The sequence below is a fragment of the Psittacula echo genome (assembly GCF_963264785.1).
Source record: "Psittacula echo genome assembly, chromosome: 8".
NCBI lineage: Eukaryota > Metazoa > Chordata > Aves > Psittaciformes > Psittacidae > Psittacula > Psittacula echo.
The window spans coordinates 545,324-565,621 of NC_137744.1; the positions used below are offsets into that span (position 1 = coordinate 545,324).

General features: G+C 54.9%; 1 protein-coding gene across 3 annotated transcripts; it reads left to right on the forward strand.

Moving 5' to 3' along the window:
• Nucleotides 1-87: 87 nt before the first annotated feature.
• Nucleotides 88-19,497, forward strand: OCRL (OCRL inositol polyphosphate-5-phosphatase). Of its 3 annotated transcripts, XM_080624634.1 has the most exons (23): nucleotides 88-314; nucleotides 767-846; nucleotides 1,633-1,671; nucleotides 2,315-2,425; nucleotides 2,502-2,597; nucleotides 2,980-3,100; nucleotides 3,189-3,350; nucleotides 3,871-3,972; nucleotides 4,408-4,522; nucleotides 6,026-6,142; nucleotides 6,262-6,449; nucleotides 7,427-7,538; nucleotides 8,560-8,669; nucleotides 9,604-9,739; nucleotides 10,595-10,705; nucleotides 11,016-11,181; nucleotides 11,397-11,632; nucleotides 14,382-14,405; nucleotides 16,412-16,531; nucleotides 16,671-16,755; nucleotides 17,197-17,324; nucleotides 17,990-18,101; nucleotides 18,181-19,497. In XM_080624634.1, the coding sequence occupies exons 1-23, from the start codon at nucleotides 139-141 to the stop codon at nucleotides 18,303-18,305; spliced, it is 2,772 nt and encodes a 923-aa protein (XP_080480760.1). In that variant the 5' UTR covers nucleotides 88-138; the 3' UTR covers nucleotides 18,306-19,497. The 3 variants fall into 3 exon arrangements, 2 of the variants coding, with proteins under 2 accessions (XP_080480760.1, XP_080480761.1); XR_013957518.1 differs by lacking the exon at nucleotides 18,181-19,497 and having other exon boundaries at nucleotides 17,204-17,324; XM_080624635.1 differs by lacking the exon at nucleotides 14,382-14,405.
• Nucleotides 19,498-20,298: the final 801 nt, after the last annotated feature.

Below are 20,298 nucleotides of genomic sequence, written 5' to 3' on the forward strand. Positions count from 1 at the left end.
GATCCCACTGTTAGGCCCCGCCCACTCTGCAGGAAGAGCAGTCCGCCCGCCGGCAGGGGGCAGCGCGGTGCGCGGGGGGCGCCTTTCTGCTCGCCGTCACTGACCAGCGCGGAGTCGCCGGGAGACCGAGGCGCCGCCATGGAGCCGCGCGCCGCGGCCTGGGGCCTGCCCGTGTCCGGCGCGGGCTGCCCGAGGTCGGGCAGCTGCACGAAGGGTCGGGGGGCGGCTGCGCAGAGCGTGGCTGGCGTGGAGCTGCGTGCCGGGCGGCGGGAGCCCTGCGTGCTCAGCCTGGCTCAGCGGGGCGGCCGCTACGGGTGAGTGCGGGCCGCGGCGGGGAGCGGGCGTTTGGCCCGGCGGAGAGGTGCGGGGCCGGGTCGCGACGAGAGCCGGGCCGGTGACGGGGGTCTTGGGCCGTATTGGCGCCTCGTCCCTGAACGGCCGGTTTCTCGTGCACTGCCGCCGAGCCCGCTCCGGGTTGGGCGCGGGGACCCTCGAGGGATACCGGGAAACCGCGGAGCTGCTGCGGCAGAGAGCGCGGTGGGCAATTGCCCCCGATGCGGCCGCATCTGCCCCGGGTGCCCTATCCAGCCCTTCCCTCCTCCCCGGCGCCCTCAGCCTGTGTGGGTCCGGGGCTGTTTGCCCCTTTCCCAGCTCCTCCCCCGTCATACAGCGATAGAGATCTGTAAGCGTGGCTCTCGTGCCTCTATCTCCGTACGCAAGCAGGGAGCTGCTCCTCTGCTCTTACAAGCTTTTCTCCTATCTCCAGGATACTTATCCAGTCCCGGGAGAAGGACAGCTCCGATCCGGATTACATCCCGATCAACAGCCACTTCAGATGTGTGCAAGGTACTGCTGCCGGAGACAGCACCCCTGCGTCTCAGCGGTTCTTGCCCTGCCCATGAGCACCCACACGGATCTGATGCTGTTTTCCCCTGAAACTAAAACTTACCACTCGTGGAATGCTGTTTCCTCCTTGCTACATGGGTCAGCTTCCCTTGCTGGCACTCAGCTTGGGGGGGGATCTGGTGGGTCATCAGTGGGGGGCTTGATGTCCGGCAGAGCCTGAAATCTCGTGCCTGCTGGTGTCTGTCTTCATGCTCTGCGAGGGCAAGAGTTGGGAGCTTTAGTCTGGCTCCTGCATGTTTAGATCAAAAGTTCTGTGGGGGCTGGTGAGCTGTCAGCTCCCAGCCACGGAATGGAAGAGAGCTCTAGGCTTTGCCCTGGGAGAACTGGAAGAGCAGCGCCCATCCCTGGGACAGTTACTTGTCCAGAAATGAAAGCATGTTTCCTCGGGCTGGCTGAAAGCCTCTGTGCAACCCAGCATGATTCTGCCCATCACTTCAGTGTGTAGGGCAAGCTCTCAAGTTCATTGTCAGGTTGGTCTTTTCCCAGAGTGATGCTGAACAAACCATCTAGTTGTGCGAGAGCTCTGGATGTGGGAACCTCCCCTGTGACTCTGGGATGGTGGGAAGTGAATGTGCAGACAGGACTGTGCCTTGTGCCAGAGCACATGAATAGTACAGATGCAGGTCACAGCTCCTCTGTGGCTGGCAGCAGGCAGTGTGCTTTTTGAGAGCTCAGTTACTGCAGCATCCAGTGTGACCTCTCCTGATCCCATGTTTCTCTTTCCAGAGGCAGAAGAAACGCTGCTGATTGATATAGCTGCAAACAGTAAGTTTCGTAACTGGAGCTGTGGGGCTAAAGCTGCTTTTGGGGATCAGGCTGGGCACTGCCACTCACTCTTTTTACCTTCAGAACCTCTCTCCGTGCTTTGTGCTTGTCTTTGGCAAAGCAGGGATTGTGTTTCCCCTGATGATGTGCTCTGGCTCTTTGACAGTCAGGTCTCATGACAGACATGGTTTTAAATGCCCAGATTAAAGTGTTGGCAGTTGGTCAAAGTTTAACTTCTTCAGTCCTTTCTCCAGGCCCTGCTCTGCTCTCAGAACTACCCTCAGCTCCCTTCATCCCTTTGGCGTGTTCTTGAGCCAGGGTTACTGTGGCCTGTGTCAGTGCTGACAGCACTCTGGGTGGTCACCAGTGCTGCTTTCCCCTTCAGAAAGTTTCTTTCACACTTTTAGAGCTCACAGTGGGGAGGAGTATTCCTAAAGCCAGGAGAACACAACTGGTGATCGCCCAAGCTGGGGAAGGGGATCTCAGCGGCACAGGGCTGTTAGCTTAAATGCAGATTTCCATTGGAAGCGATAGCTGGAAGCTGGCTTTCATGGATGAGCTCGGAGGACACACAGAAATCTGCCGCTCCCGGGGTGCAGTGTCTGTAGCCAGCAGGGCTGAGGATGTCTGTCTGTGCCTGCAGCAGGCTGCAAGGTCCGGATCCAGGGTGAGGAGGCAGCGGAGCGGCTCTTTGAAATCCCGGATGAGGAGCGTTGCTTGGGATTCCTGGCGGAGGTGCAGAGCATCCAGGAAGGTAACAGAGCTGCAGGGTGTTTGGGGTGGCCCCATTGTCACCACTTCCTCACTGGCCTGATAATTATTTTTTCCAGCCCACCTGAAAGCTTCTCCTATGGAGCCAAAGGACTTGTCCAGCTGGCATCAGGTAGAGAAGAACCTCCCGGGCCTCTCGCAGGCCTCTTCTTCAGGTACTGAACTCACTGTCACCTCTCATAGAACCACAGATGGGTTTGGGTTGGAAGGGACCTTAAAACTTCTCCAGTGCCAACCCCTGCCACGGGCGGGGACACCTTCCACTAGAGCAGGTTGCTTCAAGCCCCATCCAGCCTGGCCTCGAACACTGCCAGGGATGGGGCAGCCACAGCTTCTCAGGGCACCCTGTGCCAGCGCCTCAGCACCCTCACAGGGAAGAGCTTCTGCCTCAGATCTCATCCCAGTCTCCCCTCTGGCAGATTAAAGCCATTCCACTGCTATTATCACTAGTGGTTTCGCTTTATGTGATCCTTCCTTCTTGACCTGAGCAGTTTTAAGTGGTTTCTCAGGCATTGTGCTGATTTTTTTTCATGACAGGGGCTCTGGGGTTTGAGGATGACTTCACTGCTCTGAGCCTAGAAGAGAAACGAAATGGGCAAAACCACCAAGCAAGCTCTCGCCGGGAGCCCCCCCCACCTCCCGTGCCTCAGAACAGGCAGTAAGTAGCATGGGTAATCTGTTCCCTTTTTCCCTTCCCTTCCTAGACAGCAGAACTGGTTCTGAAGCTGCTCTTTCTTCCTTCCTAGATTCCACCGAGAGAGAGAAGGTTCATCCAGAGACCAGCCAAAAGTGACCAACACAATGCGCAAGATGTTCCTGCCCAGCAGCCAGTCGGGGCAGCGAGAGGGGCTCATCAAGCACCTGCTTGCCAAGAGGGAGAAGGCGTATGTCAACCTTCACAACTTCAGGTGAGAGGTGTCCTGAGCAGTGTGCACAGGGCCATGGCACTGTCAGCTGGGAGCTTGCATCCAGCCCCGGTTTGTAACCTGACAGCTGCTGGTGTGTGGCAGCTCCGGTGGCCAAGCAGGGGCAGTGAACACTGAGGGGCAGCGAGTGCCCGTGCTGCAGCTTCACATTGTGTGTCTGATCTCTTGACACCTCGCTTGGCTGGAAGGAGGATAAAGGTGCTGTCCCACCATACTGCCCTAGTACTGGCCCACATGACATGGTGTTAAAAAAGCCAGATGTTCACTGGTCCTATTGAGACATCTTTAGCTCTGTAGCATGATGAGTGTCACTGAAAACCAAGGCTGGAAGAGCTTCAGTTGCCCATTAGCTGGGACAGCTCACATATGTCTGCTCCCAGCCTGGGCTGGGAGCCCTGAGCCCATTTGAGAGACGCCTATGCTCTGAGCCCATTGGAGAGACTGGGCTGACACTGGCGCTTTCTCTGTGTTTTCTAATGGTTCAGCTGCTTTTGTGTTGCAGATTTTTTGTGGGAACGTGGAATGTGAATGGGCAATCTCCAGACAGTGGCCTGGAGCCCTGGCTGGTGTGTGACACGGAGCCTCCAGATGTCTACTGCATCGGGTGAGCAGCAGCCACCTCATATGTACACATAGTTCTGGGCTTCTTGCTGCTCCTGCTTGGATCCTGCTGGGCTGTATTTGGTTTAAGCTCTTCAGATGTTCCACAAAGCTGAGCTATGTCTCAGAGGAGCTGTCTGAGGGGAAAGAGCCAGTTGGTAAGGCAGAGTACTGGGTTAAAGGCTGGCATGACATAATAAAACATCCCCTAGGGCATGCACAGAGCTCTCTGGTTGTCCTCTACCCAGCATAACGCTGGTCAGAGACAGTTGCTGATGTGTGTTGTGTGGGGTCTCAGAGGCACTGTGGGGAAATTCTGCTGCTTCACTTAGCAAGTGGGAGTAAGGAGCTTCTCTTCCAAACTGGAGGCTTCACATTGGCCTCCCTGAGGGTGGGCTGTCAGTGAGCTGGGACGTGCTCAGTGAGCCTGGTTTTGTAGATTCCAGGAGCTGGACCTCAGCACGGAGGCTTTTTTCTACTTTGATTCTGTGAAGGAGCAGGAGTGGCTGGCTGCTGTGGAGAAGGCCCTGCACCCCCACGCCAAGTACAAGAAAGTGAGTTCTGTTCAGTGCTGGGGGTCTGGTTGAGGAGTTGGCACGATGGGAAGAGAAACAGGCTGACACTTCCCAAGCACAGTGACTGGAGGAACCAAGGATGTGTGCTGGGCATGTGTGTGCTGTTAACATGCCAAGTGAAATCTAGAGAGTCTGTTGCTGCCCCAGAGATGTATGGGGATATTGTGCTTTGATGTGGAAATTTTTAAAGATGAGGATCAAAACAAGGTGATGAATACAAGGTGGGTGTCAGGGGGGTGGTGTGCTCAACAGAATCCCAGCAGGCTCTCTCTCTGTGTTACCCTCCCACCCTTGTACTGTGGAAGCAAGCATGTCTTGAGCTGGTAAATTCAGTTAATAAATTATCCCATTCCTTCAAGGAAAAACTAGGAGGTGAAGTCTTCCCAAGGCTTCTGCCTTAGGTCAGAACTCGGCTGTGGCAGCAGGATGTTGTTCTGGCTGGTTCAGAGCAAGCCGCTGGTTTTATCTCTGCTGTAGCAAATGTTTCTACCAGCCAGGAGTACATGACTCAGTTTCCCCTTCCTCCTCAGCCCCCCGTGCCTCTCCCACCGCTGTCCTGCTCGCTTTGGGTTTTGCTCAGTCACTCTTCCAGCTGACCTTGGATTTCAGCTTCACCCCTTACTACATAGGCTTAATCCCAACACATCTGAATGGTTTTATGCCTCTAAAAGGAGCGTGTGGACTGTGCTTGAGGAGATTACACCTTGTCTCTGGCTTTCCAAGTTATGGCCCCATTGTTTTGAAGGTACCAGGAGGTTATGGGCTGGGGAGTGCATTGGCATGGGTGAAAGATCAGCGCAGACCTGAGCTCCCTGCTGGGACTGTACACGTCAGGGCTGTGTTAATGCCTCTGGGCTGAGCTCTGCAGTAGAGAACTTCATAGCTCCAGAAAAAGGCTCTTTGCATTAGAGAACAACAACTTTCTGACAAGCAGAGAGTTTGTGTAGCTGGGGGGTGGCTGTCTTTTGATACCCCATGTGTCAGGCGTGTTTGCCTTGGGAAGCAAGAACTCTTCTGTCCATTCCTCACTGCCTCCACAGTAGTTCTGAGTAAGTAAAGGTGATCACTGACTCCCAGCTGGACCTGTGGCCAGCAGCTCTCTGCTAAAGTACTCGAGGTATCTTCCTCAGGTAGTTTTGCTGACTTGAGCAGAGCCAAAGGCCGAGACCTCAGCAGCAGCTCTGCTATGTATTTCTTGTGTTCCTCTTACCTCATGAGATGAGTTTTGTTTGTATGGAAGCACCAGAGTGGGGACTACAGTGAGTTCAGCACAGCTGATGGCTACTGGGGGTGACTGATTGTCCTCCAGAACCTTGCTTTGGGACAGGAGGTCCTGTGGGTGGTGTTGCAAGCAGGGATTGCCTACAAAACATGACAAGGAATGGGGAGAGCCAGAGAATCAAAACAGCAGGCACATCAGAGCTGCTGCATCTCACTGCCAGGCTGGGAACTGAGGATCCAGGATCCCTTTTACTGTTGCAGGTGCAAATGGTCCGTCTGGTTGGGATGATGCTGCTCATATTTGCAAAGAAGGATCAGCTGAGCAATATCAGAGAGATCGTGACGGAGTCTGTGGGCACGGGAGTCATGGGGAAGATGGTGAGTCACCAGCACTGGTCCGTGCAAGAACAGTGTGACCGGGCCTGTCCCAGTCTGAGCCGTCATATCTCCTCCCTGGGGCCTCACCTTCTCTCACTGCTGCTCCCTGCTCTCCCCAGGGCAACAAGGGCGGTGTGGCCGTGAGGTTTGTGTTCCACAACACCACCTTCTGCATCGTCAACTCCCACCTCGCTGCGCACGTGGAGGACTTCGAGCGGCGGAATCAGGACTACAAGGACATCTGTGCCCGGATGAGTTTTGTAACCCCAGATGAGAGCCTACCTCACATCAACATCATGAAACACGAGTGAGTTTGCTTGGCTGGTTTCCCTTTTGGTGTTGAATAATCCAAATCAGACTCAGCCATGTCTGTGACAAAACACATAAGTGAAGTTTTTGTAAACCTGATACAAATGATTAATACTTCTGTAGTTAACACTTAAACCATTTAAAAACTGGAAATAAAATGTAGACTGGATTATAGTACAGAAAAAACTCCAAATACTAGATTATCCTTGATTTCTGCTAATGGAAATGTTGAGGTTTGGCTATAAACAGGAAGAGCTTTGATACCAGAGAGGGGTTTAGATTTTAATCTTTAAATGAAACCTTTATGGGGTAAAGAGTGAGTAGCACAAGTGTTTCTTTAGCTGCTGGTAATGGGAAGGATGAAGGCCTGTTGGAAGGTCCAGAGAGGAGCAAGGTCAGAGCAGGCACCAGTGAGGTGCAACTGAGACATAAACTTGTCAGGAACCCAGCTGTGCTTTGGCAGCTCTGCCTCAGCCCGTCTGTGCTAGGCAGGGGATGCAGCACCGGACTGGGTTGCCCAAGAGGAAGGTAGTGGAAAAGGAAGTGGCAAAGCCGTGGTGTCAGAGCACCCAATAGCCCGGTCCTGTGTAACGAGCTCTGTCACTGCCCTCTTCTGTGCACCAGCAGAGCCTCACTACCCGGTGGAGTTTGTGTGGCCTGAGGGGTTATGAAGCTGCTGAGATGCAGCTTTCCCTTCGTTAGAGTTGGTGGTGGTGTGGGGCTGTTCTCAAACTGAGGCAAGCTCCAGTATCTCCCAGTAAACCAAGTCTTCCATCCTATGAGGGATTCCAAAGATGATGGGGTTAGTGCTGTAGTGCCAGAAATCCTGCTGCCAGACTCAATCTTTCGTGTCTCCTTTCGTCTTCCTTGTATCTCAACCTCAGCCACCCACCATCCATTCTCCTACACCCTTCTCCCCTGCATGGCCTGTGGTAATAACCACTGGCTCTTCTGCATGTTTGCCTCTGGTTTCAGTGTTGTCATCTGGCTGGGAGACTTGAACTACAGGCTTTGTCTCCCTGATGCCAGTGAAGTGAAAAGTCTCATCAGTAAGAACGAGCTTCAGAAGCTGTTGACATACGACCAGGTCAGTGAACTCTGCTTACATTTGCTGTATACTCTTGAGGGCATCTTGGTTTGACATGTGCCTGGGCTTGGGAGGAGCTGGCAGATAAGTGTTTATACATGTAGACATAGACGCTTGACAGAGTTGGGGGTGTCCTGGTGATATCAACCCTCCAAACAAAAGCAGATTGTACATTATAATGACGATCACTGAGTGACTGTGGCAGTTCTTGTATCTTTGCATCTCAGTGGCAGAGTTCTTCCTCTCTTACGTACAAACTGCAGACCAGAACATCAGAACTGGTAACAGCAACTACAGCTGCTGCAGTCAGTGTTCTGGAGGAGGTGCTGATTTGGAGACCAGCACCTGTAGCCAGGGCAAGGCTCTGTCTCAGCCAGGCTAACCCAAATTCTGTGCTGAAGCTTTCCCCACTCAGCATTTTCTTGCAGCTCAGTGAGAACTGGGACAGCAAAAGATGTGCCTATAAGATGAAGGGTTGTACCTGTGAAACGTGTGTGGTGTGCCGCCATCTCTGACACACAATTTAACAGTGAATCTGGTTGACTCTGCGCTGTGGGGCTTCATGCAGCAAATAACCGTAGCTTGGAATTTTTGTGAGGAAAACAACTCAGGAACAGGAAGGTGGTGGCAGGTTGTCAGCCCAGCACCCAGCGGGAGGCTGCTGCTAAAGTAATTGGCACTGAAGTATTTATGATGATGATGCTTAAGCCTGAAAACTAATGAAGGTGTTTAGCACAAGTGGAGCAACTAATATTTCCATTTAGTGTTGTTTTCTGTCTGCATGTTCCGGTGGGCAGCACTGTGCCAGAGGGTGCTCAGTCTGGTTAGGAAACATTCCACTTCTGCTGAGGTTTTACCTTTTTTGAAGGTTTGAGGTCTGAGAGGTGGTTTGGGGGTGTCTGGTGAACCCCACAGCCCCAGGCTCCAATTGCTCTGCCTGTAGATCCACTCTCTGACACTGCTCTGTGTGTTGGGGGAGTGTTTGGGTGGATTTGGTGTTTTACAGTGTTCTTCCTCTTAGCTGAATATTCAGCGCATGCAGAAGAAGGCGTTTGCCGATTTCACCGAGGGAGAGATTAAATTCATCCCCACATACAAATATGACTCTAAAACAGACCGCTGGGACTCCAGGTAAATTACCTGCCTATGCACAGCTTTATCTGTGACACGAAAAGCAGTTCCTCGTAAAACTTGACTTCCTTCTTCCTGGAGCTGGCAGTCCCCTTAGTGCTGTGCTGGTGGCTGGAGTGCAGACAGCTTTACACTCCTTTGTTGTCCCTGTTGTCTGGAATAGGCAGAGCCTGTGTCCGTTGACCAGGGACTTGCCTTAAACCTTAGCTGCTGCTGATTCCAAGAGATGAAGCAGGTGAAGCGTGCACTCAGAGGTGGCCCTGCAGTGGTGGGGATTCTGCTACCAGAGACAGACAAGGGGTGAGAAAGGAATTTGAGAGGTTGAGGAAGCACTCTCTGAGTCAGCCTGTCCCCTGACCTGCACACAGTGATTCCTGCTTGGTGCCTCCCATTGGTATTCCTGTGTCTACTGCAGAAGTTTGCTCCAAATGGAGAAACTCCCAAGAAGGACTTACAAACCATTCAGAGATTGGGTTTTACTCTGCCTGTGTTTATGAATCAGCACAGTAGTTAATCTGCAGAACGATAGCCCAGGATTCAGAGTTCATAACAGTGTAGTAATAGCTGAATAGACTTTCCGTAGTGGAAACAATAGCGATGGGTCAGACTGTAGTGGGCAGAAAGATATGGCAGCCAAAGAAACCAGGGCAGCCTGGGTCACAGTACACATGGCTTCAGGCTGTGGAAGCAGCCGTGGCTGAGATTGGTTTATTTCCTGATGCTGGAAAGGGCGGGGAATTTCAGCTGACTGCACAAGGAAAGGGGAAGAAAGCAGAAGAAATAGCATGGCATTCGAGTGGAGGGAAGTGATGGGAGTTCAGCCCCTCTGCAGTCAGTTGATGGGGGTGGCTGAGCTGCTGGGCTGGGAGGAGCAGCAGCTCGGGTGCTTAATTGGGATTGCTGGATGTCCCTGGCAGCCTGTTTCTCTTCACAGTGGGAAGTGTCGTGTGCCGGCATGGTGCGACCGGATCCTGTGGAGAGGGGGGAGCATTACCCAGCTCCGCTATGGTAGCCACATGGACCTGAAGACCAGCGACCACAAGCCCGTCAGCGCGCTCTTCCGCATCGGGGTAACAACTCTCATGTGCTGGGGTGGGGCTACGAAGTCAAGGCACCTCTGCTAGCTCTGTTGCAATGGGACAGAGTAGTAAAGCCAAAGTGTGTCCACGGAGGAAGTGTGCTGCAGAGTGCCAGCTCCTGCAGCAAACAGCACAGTGCTGGGGCCAGGACAGCGTCTCGCCATAGTAATGGGAGGGATCTGGGGTTAACCCCAGCTGGTGTGGTCATGCAGTGACTGTAAATGACTGCTTCAGTGGTGCTGCTTGGCTTCGGGGGTATCACCCAGGATAGCTGCTGCTGCTACACTGAGTGAGCTGCCGGTTTCTTTCCTTCATAAAGAGACACAGCAGAAACCTGCAATAGGTGTCCCTGCTGTTGCAGTGTTGCCTCTGGCGTGTTGAGAGGAGTGTGTCACTGGTTCACATCTGGATTTCTATAGTGCTGAACAGCTAGCAGCAGGTTTGGGTTCCCAAGCTTGCCGAGTGGAGAGAGTCCATGTCCATATTTGCTGCCTCCTATTCCTTAGGTAGCTCAGGCCTCCTTAAAGGAGAGCTTTTCTCCTCTTCCTCTAGAGAATCGTGTAATGCTGTGGGGTGCCAGTGCTGACCCCAGAGACCACCCCCCAGGAATCTCCCAGCAGTGTGGTCAGTGGCCAGGAAGACGCAGGTAACATCAGCGGGGGTAAAACACAAGTGAAGATGCACACACAGCTTGGAGGTGCCTCCACATATGTGAATTCTCTCAGATTCCCAGCTGCACATAGCAAGTGCTTAGAGAAATAGTTCACTCCTGCAGCTGGCTCGTGATCAAAGAGTCCCAGTGAAGGGGGTCAGGAAGATTGCCGAGTGTTTCCTGTTCTCCCACAGGTAAAGGTTGTGGATGAGCAGAAGTATCGCAAGTTGTTTGAAGACATCGTTCGCTTAATGGACAGAATGGAGAACGACTTCCTGCCTTCGCTGGAGCTAAGCAGGAGAGAAGTGAGGATGAAACCTGCCACTTCCCACCTTGTCACTTCCGTACACAGCAGCCATGGAAGTGCTAGAGCTACTTTTAAAGACTTTGATTCAGTAAACTGGATTATGGGAAATTGGACTTTATCCATTATCTTATGCTCAGGAGTTGGATTAGAAGGGACATCTTGGCTTGGCTTCTTGGCAGGTCTTCTGCTGGGAGTTTGACGTTGTGTGGGCACTTCCCATCACGGGCTGCTGCTACAGAGTCTGGGGGCCTACCCATGTGTCCTCTCCTGGCTGCTAACCTGGTTTGTGTTTTCTCTTTGCTCTGCAGTTTGAATTTCAGAACGTGAAGTTCCGTCAGCTGCAGAAGCAGAAGTTCCAGATCACCAACAACGGGCAGGTCACCTGCCACTTCTCCTTCATCCCCAAGCTGAATGACAACCACTACTGTAAGCCATGGCTGCGAGCCGAGCCCTGTGAGGGTTACCTGGAGCCAGGTGAGGTTCATGGTGTCTCCATGTGTGCTGGTGTAGATTCCCACCCCACCTCCATCCCGTCCATCCTGTCATTCCCATGTCTCATGTTTCTTGCCGTTGTTCCTGTCTGTTTGTCTTCTCAGTTCTGTGGCCTTGGTCCCTGCTGCTGTATGTTTGTCCTTGTCACCCCTTTTAGAGAGTGACTGTGAGTTCTTGAGAGCTCCTGTCTGTTGCAGATGAGAGCATGGACATCTCCCTGGACGTGTACGTCAGCAAGGACTCGGTGACCCTCCTGAACTCTGGTGAGGATAAAATTGAGGATATTCTTGTCCTTCACTTGGACCGGGGGAAGGATTATTTCCTCACCATCAGTGGGACCTACCTGCCCAGTTGCTTCGGCACCTCCCTGGAGGCCTTGTGCCGAATGAGACGACCAATCCGAGAAGTTCCAGTCACCAAACTCATTGACCTGGTGAGTAGCCGCATTCTGGAGCAGCTCCCTAACAGGAAGAGAGCAATTTCCCCTCTCTTTACCCCTAAAAGCAGGAGTGATGCCCTCAGTGTGGGTCAGCTGTGCTGGCTCCTAGCTGATGCACTTTTTCTGGAGCTCCTTTCTGTGCTCCTTTTCTGTGCTCCTTTGTTCTTTCCCTCCACCACAACCAATGGCTTTGGACAGCATGTGCTTTATCCCTGTTTCTGAGTAGGTTCTAAATGTTGTTTGGAGGAACAAAAAGGGATCCCAGCACCTTGTGCTTTGTGTTGCTGGCAGGCTCAGCTGGGTGGCACTGCTATGTCACAAGAGGTATGCCTGAAATGCTCTCCTCCAAGGTGCCCAGGCTGCTTCTGCAGTGACAGGGCTCCAGGATCCTTTTCCTTCTGCTGGTTGTGGCACTTGCACTGCTCAAGGGGAGGAGCAAGTGAAAGCAGGACCGAGAGAAGGACTCTGATGCTGGTCAGTGGTGCTGATTGGTGCAGCTCAGCCTGTGGCCAGTCTTGCAGCCTCTCTGGCCAGTTCCTCTCTCTCTGACCATTGTGACCCAGCTCTCCAGCAGCTGCACCAGGCTCTCGCTGCCTCCTGCCATTCCCACCTCTGGCTGTGTCTGCTTTTCTCCCAGGCCCAGCGCACAGAAAGGCTGGTTTTATACCAGAGTTGTGGTTTTGCCATCACAAGATCAGGTGAAGCAGAGCCCAGGAGGTGAGATGCAGGGTTTGCCTCCTCCATTCACACAGCTCATCCTGGCTGCAGGCTCCTCATGCTCTTCAAGGTTCAGTTGAAAATCAGTCTTGTTCTAGAAGTGTGGTAACTTGTTCTGGAGCATCTCATCGGTCCTGGGGGCTGTTCCACCTCCCTTTTCCTGCTCAGTGTTCAGCACTGATTTCTCGCTTGATGGACAGGAACTCAGGCCCACTGTCATTTTCTGCCCTCACAGACACACATCGTTGCTTTTCTAAGGGTACTTTTAGGCTTATTCTGCTTCCTTTACCACCTTCTGTTATTCAGTGAAACGTATAGAAGTACAGGAAGCAAACCAGGTACAGGAAGCAAGCCAGTCAGAGAAAAGCACCCTGTCCCCATATCTGCAGCATAGTCTCTGCTTTTGGAGAGGTCAGTGTGACTTCAAGACCTTGCTCAAAGCAAAATGCAATCATTTGGATTATAAAGCTGCTGTCATGTTAGAGCTATTTTTAGTCTTTTGGTTTTGATCATACCTGTGAGATGGGAAATGCCATGGGGCAGGAGGAGCCCTTCCCACAGGCAGAGCAGTGCCTGTGCTAACCCAGATACGTTCTGGTCCTGTTGTGTGATTTTACTGAGGGTTAGGCTGTGCATGAAGCAGGGGGGGGTGTGTGTCAAGAACCCTTTCCCCTCCTGTATATAGGCAGTGTTAGGGCTCATCATTCACTGCAGTGGGTGCGTTTCTCAGCCTGGCTGGGCTCTGTGTGCTGTCTTCAGCAGAGGGAGACCTGGAGAACACAGGCAAGGTCTAAGAGGTGGTTTGATGCAGGGTAGCAGAGGGCAGGTGGAAACTTGCTTGGAAATGGCTCCTGGTTCTCCTGGGAGAAGCTGCTGACGCTCGAGCATCCCACCTTTGGGATTTCAGTGTTAGAGTCTCATCCTGGTTTTGTCTTGGGATCCTACTGTGGGCTTTACAAAGCCTCTTGAAGAATCTTTGCCAGGAGCAGGTTAGTCTCACAGAGCCAGTGGTGCTGAACAGCACAGAAGAGAGGTGACCAGCAGAGCAATTAGTCAGGTGGGTGGGAGTGGGACTGCTGAGGTGACTCAGAAGGGAGCAGGCTTCTGTGCAGCCTGGCTGGCTCATTCCCAAACTTGGGACTGGGAGAGGAGCCTACGCCAGCTTGTGTTCTGAGCAAGCTGTGCCCTGCAAGAAGCTGGGCTGTTGTGGCTGAGCAAGCCTCCAAAGGCAGCAGCACTGCAGGACTCACAGGGTGGCATCAGGATGTCTGGTGGTTGTGTCAAGCTCAGCCTTTGAATGTGTTCTGGTTACTCCCACCCTGAAATGTTGATCCATCAAGTTCAGCTTGGGCAACCTGCTTCAGTTTCCTCCTGTGGGCTCCACCCAACAGCTTCTCCCCTCTACCTCACCAGCTTGCAGTGTGCTGGTGGATGCTGGATGTCCGGATTGCCCAAGGGATGGGACATGCAGCCTGGAGGGGCTTTGCTGAGCTCCTTGCAGCATGCTAATGCTATTAGATAGAGGCAGCATGGGATTTTGAGCACAAACACTCATTTCCCTGACCATGCACAAAGCTGCTTAGGGGGCCTGAGAGCTCCACAGCTGCCACAAGCTCAGGAGCACAGATTTAGCCTGGTGAGTGTTTTATATCTGGCCCGGTCAGAGGTGAAGGTGGCTGAAATGATGCAGGAATGTTGATTTCTGCCTGGGAAGATTTGGGAAGGGAAGTTCATCCTGGCGGACACCTGTCAGCCTGGGCTGTTCTGTGTGTGAGCAGCGCTGCTGCCAGGCCCCTGTGAGGAGTTGGTACAAATCCTGGCGAGGTTGGGCATCATGTGAGCAGGATTTGTGCTCATTGGCAGGCAGATCTCTCGCAGCAGATTTAACTTCGGCCATGTCAGCAGAACGCATGAGTACCCAGCTTTCAGTGGCTCTTGTGATGCAAACTGGCTTTCTGCTTACTTCAAGTGTGGTTCTCCCCCCTAACCATACTTTTTCCTCTTCTCTCTTTCCCACTGCTTTCAGGGAGAAGACAGCTTCTTAGAAAAGGTAACACAACCCCTTCCTGGGGTCCTGCTTCTCATGACCTGTCTGTAGTGAATGAGTGTCCCCATTGCCTGCTGCAGAGGGAAGGGAACGGGGTGCAGAGGCAGCATTTGTCCCAGCAAAGCCGCTTAGCACCGCTGTGGACTGTGTGAGAACTGCATCCGACACATCCCATCCACTGCCAGAGCACAGAGTGACCCTGCAGCCAGGATGGGGTGAGCCCAGTTTGCTGATCAGAGCTCAGCAGCTGTCTCTGGTGACAGACACAGAGCTCCCCTCATTGCAGCAGTGAAACCATTGGCACCCTGTAGCATACCTGAGTTGGCTCTAACCATGCCCATCAGGTGGGGTCCACCTCAGCATCCTGTGCAAAGGGGGCTGAATTAACACTGACGTGTTCTGCTCCTTCCATCTTGCTGCGTCCTTGTGGAGGCTGAGGAAGGGCCTTGCACAGGGACAGACGTTCCTCTGCTGCCTCATGGCCCCCAGAGCAGGATCCCTGCTTTGCTTTGCACTCGTGCTCTGCGCTGGAGGCTGAGTGGGTCACATCTGCCACTGAAGAGCAAGTAGGAGGTCCTGGGATGTGTGACAGGTACATTCCTGCTCTCCTGCAGACCTTTGGTGGCTCGTTGAAGCTGGCTCTGTACTGGTGTCCTGGGCTGGGTGGCTTTTCCATCCCCAGGCTGCCAGAGCAGTGGCAGGATAAAACAGGAGAGAGAATGGATGAACCCTCTCAAGAGGGGATTGAACGCGGGTGTTGAACCAGATGAAGCTCCCAGGCTGGTCCTAGCAGAGGGGAGGGAGGAGTCTGGTGCCTGCCTCTGGGAAGAGCCTTTTGCAAACAGGCGTCCTCCTCCTCTTCCCTTTCTCCTTTCGCCTTCCCTTGCCCGCACACGGCAGGAGAGGGCGCTCGGTGCCCGGCCAAGGCACACGGAAAGCCGTAGGCTCCTGCTCCTCCTCCTCATCCTTAAGGAGCTCTGAGCCACCTCCTCCTCCTCTGCTCTAAGCTGCTGGGGTCTGTGCCTTGGAGGTGTCCGCAGCTATCCGGTGATGCCAAGGGCAGCCTCTGGCACTGTGCCCCTGTGCTGCAGTGCGCTGGCCTGGGGTTTGCTGCTGAGAAGCCCTTGACTCGCAGGGAGGCTCCACAGCTCTCACCTCTTCCCCCTCGGAGGAAGGATAGCTGTGACGATCTTGCCCGACACGCTGCTTCCCAACCCTCCACTGTGTGCTTGGGTGAGCGGGGCAGCATGTTCTGGCAGTGTGCAAGGCAGAGCTGGGCTCTGTGTGTGGCTACTGCCTGTGCCAAGGCACGAGCTGTGAGTGACTGTGTGAGGGGCAGCCAACACCATCCCCAGGCTGGACATGGCTTGGAACAGCCTGCTCTAGTGGACAGTGTCCCTGCCCGTGGCAGGGGGTTGGGACTGAATGAGCTTTAAGGTCCCTTCAGCCCAAACCAGGCTGGGATTCTGTGATTGTCACAGAAGCTGACTGCTGGAAGGAAGCGCTTTGCGTTTGGCTTGTGGTGCTCCTCTGGTGGTGTCCTTGGGTTGTGTCCCCTGGGTTCTGCTCCTGCTCCTGCTGGTCTCTTCTGGGGGCTCTGCTGAATGGGCTGCAGGAGAGCAGTGCATGGCTCTGGCCTGGGAGCACACAGGAACATGAAGACTGTAAAATGAGAGTAAAATCAAGCAATCACTGGTCCCAATAAAGATTGTGCTGCTGGAGGCTCCTGAGCACTTGAGCTTGAGCTTGTCAGCTGCTTTGCATGAGTAAGTGGGAAAACGTGACGGTGGTGTTGGGACAGTCTGTGTTCAGCAGATCATCTCCGAAGGAAAATGGGGAAAGGAACCTGAGAAAAATGGGACTTGCGGAGCAATGGCTCTGGGCTAAAAGAGCAAGTGAGGCTGGACGGGTGCTGGGTCCTGCTGCTTCTGCTCTCCGAGCTTTCTCCACCCAGGCCCGTCTGGGAGGACTGGGGTTTCCCTGACACCTTTTTGTGCTTTCGGCCACAGGAGAAGTCTGTGCTGCAGATGGGCTCCTTGGACAGCGAGGAGGACGGCGGAACATGGCTGCAGGTGCCGAAGGAAGTGTGGCTGCTGGTGGATCACTTGTTCAGGCACGCCTGCCACCAGGTGAGGACAGAGCCCCATGTGCTGGGTGCCACATTCATCACTGGGCTCTGCAGCTCAGCCCAGTTTGGGGGGCACAGCCTCCACCCCGCTGTCACTGTGAGGAAGGTGATGTTGTCCATCCCTGTGCTGCTTTCGGCAGGAGGACCTGTTCCAGACTCCAGGCATGCAAGAAGAGTTGGAGCAGATTATTGACTGTCTGGACACCAGTATCCCTGAGACAATCCGTATCCTTGCTGTGCCTGACTTCTACAGGATCCTGCTGGATCACAGCCCTTGGGAGACCATCTGTGACCTTTAGCTGCAGAGTCCCCTTTGTTCTCCCCGAGATAACCTCTCCTGAAGCTGAACGTGTGCTGGCTAACACAGCCACAGGGCATGAGCTCTGGAAGCTTCTGCAAGACTGTGTCAAGTGCCGGAGCTGAAAAGGGGCTGATGGAGCAGAGGATCTATGTGGAGCTGGGGGGGAAGGGGGGCAAACGCAGCACAGGGGGAGTGGATGAACATTTTCCATGGGTGTGGGCTAACAGAAAAGGAGGAGAGTGGCTTTGGTGTGAGGGAGCAGCGAGGCAGGCACCTTGCAGGGAGGCTGCAGAGGTGGGCAGAGGGGTAGGAGCTGGGAGGGAGGTTCCATCTGCTCACATGCCCCTTGATTCCTGCGAGCTCAGCGGGCAGCAACCACTCGGTAGCTGAGGCGCTCCTCATCTTCCTGGAGGCACTGCCGGAGCCGGTGATCTGCTACGAGCTGTACCAGCGGTGCCTGGACTGGTCACACAGCAGCCGCCTCTGCCGGCAGGTACAGAACTGCCACTGGGTTGCTTCTGCCCCGGGAGCTGCCCTGGAGCTGGCCCTTGGGGTGGGTGGGATGTCCCGGGTACTCTGGCAGAGCTTTCCTGCCCCAGGTCAGCACTGCAGCATCTCCAGCAGGCCTGGTGGCTCCCAAAAACACCCCATGTGTGGCCTGTGTCACCCTGAGCATGTGGGAAGAGCAGCCTCAGGGAGAGAAGAACCTCCACTGCAGTGCTCAGAGCTGCAGTTCCTCTGCTTCCCTGAAGGACCAGGAGTGGCTCTTAAAGTGGGAAGCGAGGCCCAGCATGTCCTTGGGCTGAGGAAGAAGGTTTGGGGCATGTTTTCGGTATTTGCACCAGGAAGCCTCTGCCCCTGTCTTTGTGCTGCTGCTGCACAGCCACAGGGGTGAGAGCTGGGACCTGACAGGAACTGAGTGAGAAGCAGTCGCTGGGCAGTGGGAATTCTTGCCTAGGGCCACTGTTATCCCGGAGGCAACGTTACTAGGAGCCAAAGCCCCCTGAGTGCCACCTTGTTGCTCACTTTCTAGGCCTGTGGCTCATGCAGTGGCCACACAGCAGCCTCAAGGCAGTGGAAGAGGGAAGCTCTGCGTGTGGAGCCTAGGCCCAGCTGTGGTGGTGGAGCTCAGGGGCTTCCCTTCTCTCTTCTCTGCAGGTGATTTTTCAGCTGCCCCGTTGCCACCGCAGCGTGTTCCGGTACCTGATGTCATTCCTCCGTGAGCTGCTCCGATACTCTGAGGACAACAAAGTCAGCGTCACCATGATTGGTAGGTGACACTTCTCTGCCTACCCTGTCCTTGGCAGGGTCTCGTGCATGGCCCCTCATGCGTGTCTTTGCTTCTGCAGCCGCCCTGTTCTCCAGCCTCCTCCTGCGTCCACCGCCCAACCTAGTGACCAAGCAGTCGCAGCAGGACCGCCAGCGTGCCATCAACTTCCTCTACAGCTTCCTGCTGGCTGGGGATGAGGAGTAAGCCCTGCCTGTGCCCCAGCCCTGCAGTGGAGCCGGGCCTTCGGGGAGGCTCCCAGCTACTCCAAGTGCCGTGTTTACAGTCGGAAGGACATGTTCCCCTCTCCTTCCCACCGCTATACCCTGCACTGCAGTGGACCTGCATGCTCACTTCACTGCCAGCCATGCCAAGAGCCTCCTGCTCTCTCCCTGGCTGGGTTTGGTGGTGCCCAAGCACTGTGCCAGTGGCCCACAGCAGTGTCAGTCATGCTTCTCTCTCCTTTTCACCCCCTCTCTCTTGAGCTGCTGCCGGGCAGGCACAAACTGTGAGTGCTGCTGGAGGGGCCGTGGCATTCACCCTGCGTGCCGTGGTCCTGTGGGTGCATGTGCTGGTGTGCACTGACTGTACCGTGAGAGCCCTGGGCGGGTGTTGGGTACGTTTCATCCTCTGCCCCACAGCAGACCCAGCCAGCCCTGATGCCCCATCACTGTGCCATGGAAGCTGAACCGCAGCTTTCCAAAAAGATTCTCTGGACATTCAGCCTCTCCTGATCAGTGGGGTCTTGTTATCCCTTCATCTCCCTCCTGCGGCACAGGGCTCAGCACACAGCTCTCCCTACTGCCCTCCCATCTTTCTGCGCTGTAGCCGGGTCTTGCTCTACTTTGTCCCTTCCCTTTGCCCCACCTTCCTCTGGGACATGTGTGATGGGGCAGGCAGGGAGAAGCACCTTGCTCATCAGGGCTGCCCCTGTGTGTGGTGTGGGGCAGGACCCAGCTCCTGACCCAGCCAGCCCCGCTTGCAGAGCCATGAGGGTACAACAGGCTGGGTGACGGGGGGCCTTGGCTGCTGCCTGGCCCTAGAGAGTGCTGGTGGGGGAAGAAGGGGAGATGAGGTAGAAATGCACCCTGAGTCCCAGAGGAGGAACTTAGTTCTGGGGATACCCCTGGGGGCTGGTGGCCGATGGGTGCAGGAGGGGGGACAAGTCCCATGGAAACACTAAGCAGTGTCCTGCCACCTTGGGCCAGCGGCTGCAGGAGGCCACTGCTTGAGCGGAGCTGCGGTGCTGGTGCCCAGCCCATGGTGTCCTGTGGCTCTGTGGTCCCCGCTGAGTGAGCTGCTGGGGGCTCCTGACCCCAGCTCTTCTCTTTAAACTTTTTAAATGATGTAATTTATTGGGAAACGGTTGGTTCCGAATAAACCTCCATTGTGCCAGGTTCCCGGGGCTGCGCTGGTGTCACCATGTCACTGCATTGCACAGCCTGGGTGGCTGCTGCAGCATCCCCTGATGCAGAGCTGCGGCTCAACTCCACCGTCCTCCCTGTCCAGGGCTCTGTCTACGGGGCTGAAGCCTTCCGAAGGCAGCTGAGCCTGTCCTGGGCCTCTCCCAGCATCGTGCTAGGCAGAGCTGGGGTACAGCAATGGAGGTTACTGTTCTCCTGATCCCTTGCTCCTGGGCAGGCCGCTGTCACTCAGGCACTGTGCAGCCCTGTGCCAGTTTCCCATTTGGCAGGCGCATCCTGGGGATGGTGGAGTCAGCACGGAGCGAGCAGAGCCTTGGAGAGCAGGCACAGAGGATGCTGATGGCACAGGGCTGTTGCAGGCCACAGCAGTGATTTCCGGGCCCCTTGGGCCCTGCTGAAGCAGTGGTGGAGGAATCCAGCGCGTCCTGCCACAGGAAACAGTAGCCAGTGTCATCTCCGTGTGCTTCCTGAGGGCTCCTTGAGAGCAGGGCTGTGCCTGGGCAGCTGCTGCAGCCCCAGCACTGAGGGACCGGCGCAAGGTGCTGCATTGTTCCAACGGCCACCACATTCCTGCCACTGCCGGCGGAAATACCAGAGCAAGCACGAAGCCCCTGGGATGGGGCTGGAGCCTTGGCCTGTGCATCCTCTGGGCCCAGCCCAAGGAATGGAGCTGCTTGAGGGCTGTTGATGGATGCTCCCTGCCCTGCATGCAGGTGGGGGGCTTGTGCTGCCTCTCAGCCCACCACAGCTGCCAGTGGGACTGAGGCCGCTGGTGG

Excerpts from the sequence above, each read along its gene's own strand:
- OCRL (XM_080624634.1), top strand. The coding sequence starts at position 139 with ATGGAGCCGCGCGCCGCGGCCTGGGGCCTGCCCGTGTCCGGCGCGGGC. Across the intron at positions 2,598-2,979 it reads CTCGCAGGCCTCTTCTTCAG|GGGCTCTGGGGTTTGAGGAT; the intron begins GTACTGAACTCA and ends TTTTCATGACAG. Across the intron at positions 16,532-16,670 it reads TCAGGCACGCCTGCCACCAG|GAGGACCTGTTCCAGACTCC; the intron begins GTGAGGACAGAG and ends TGCTTTCGGCAG.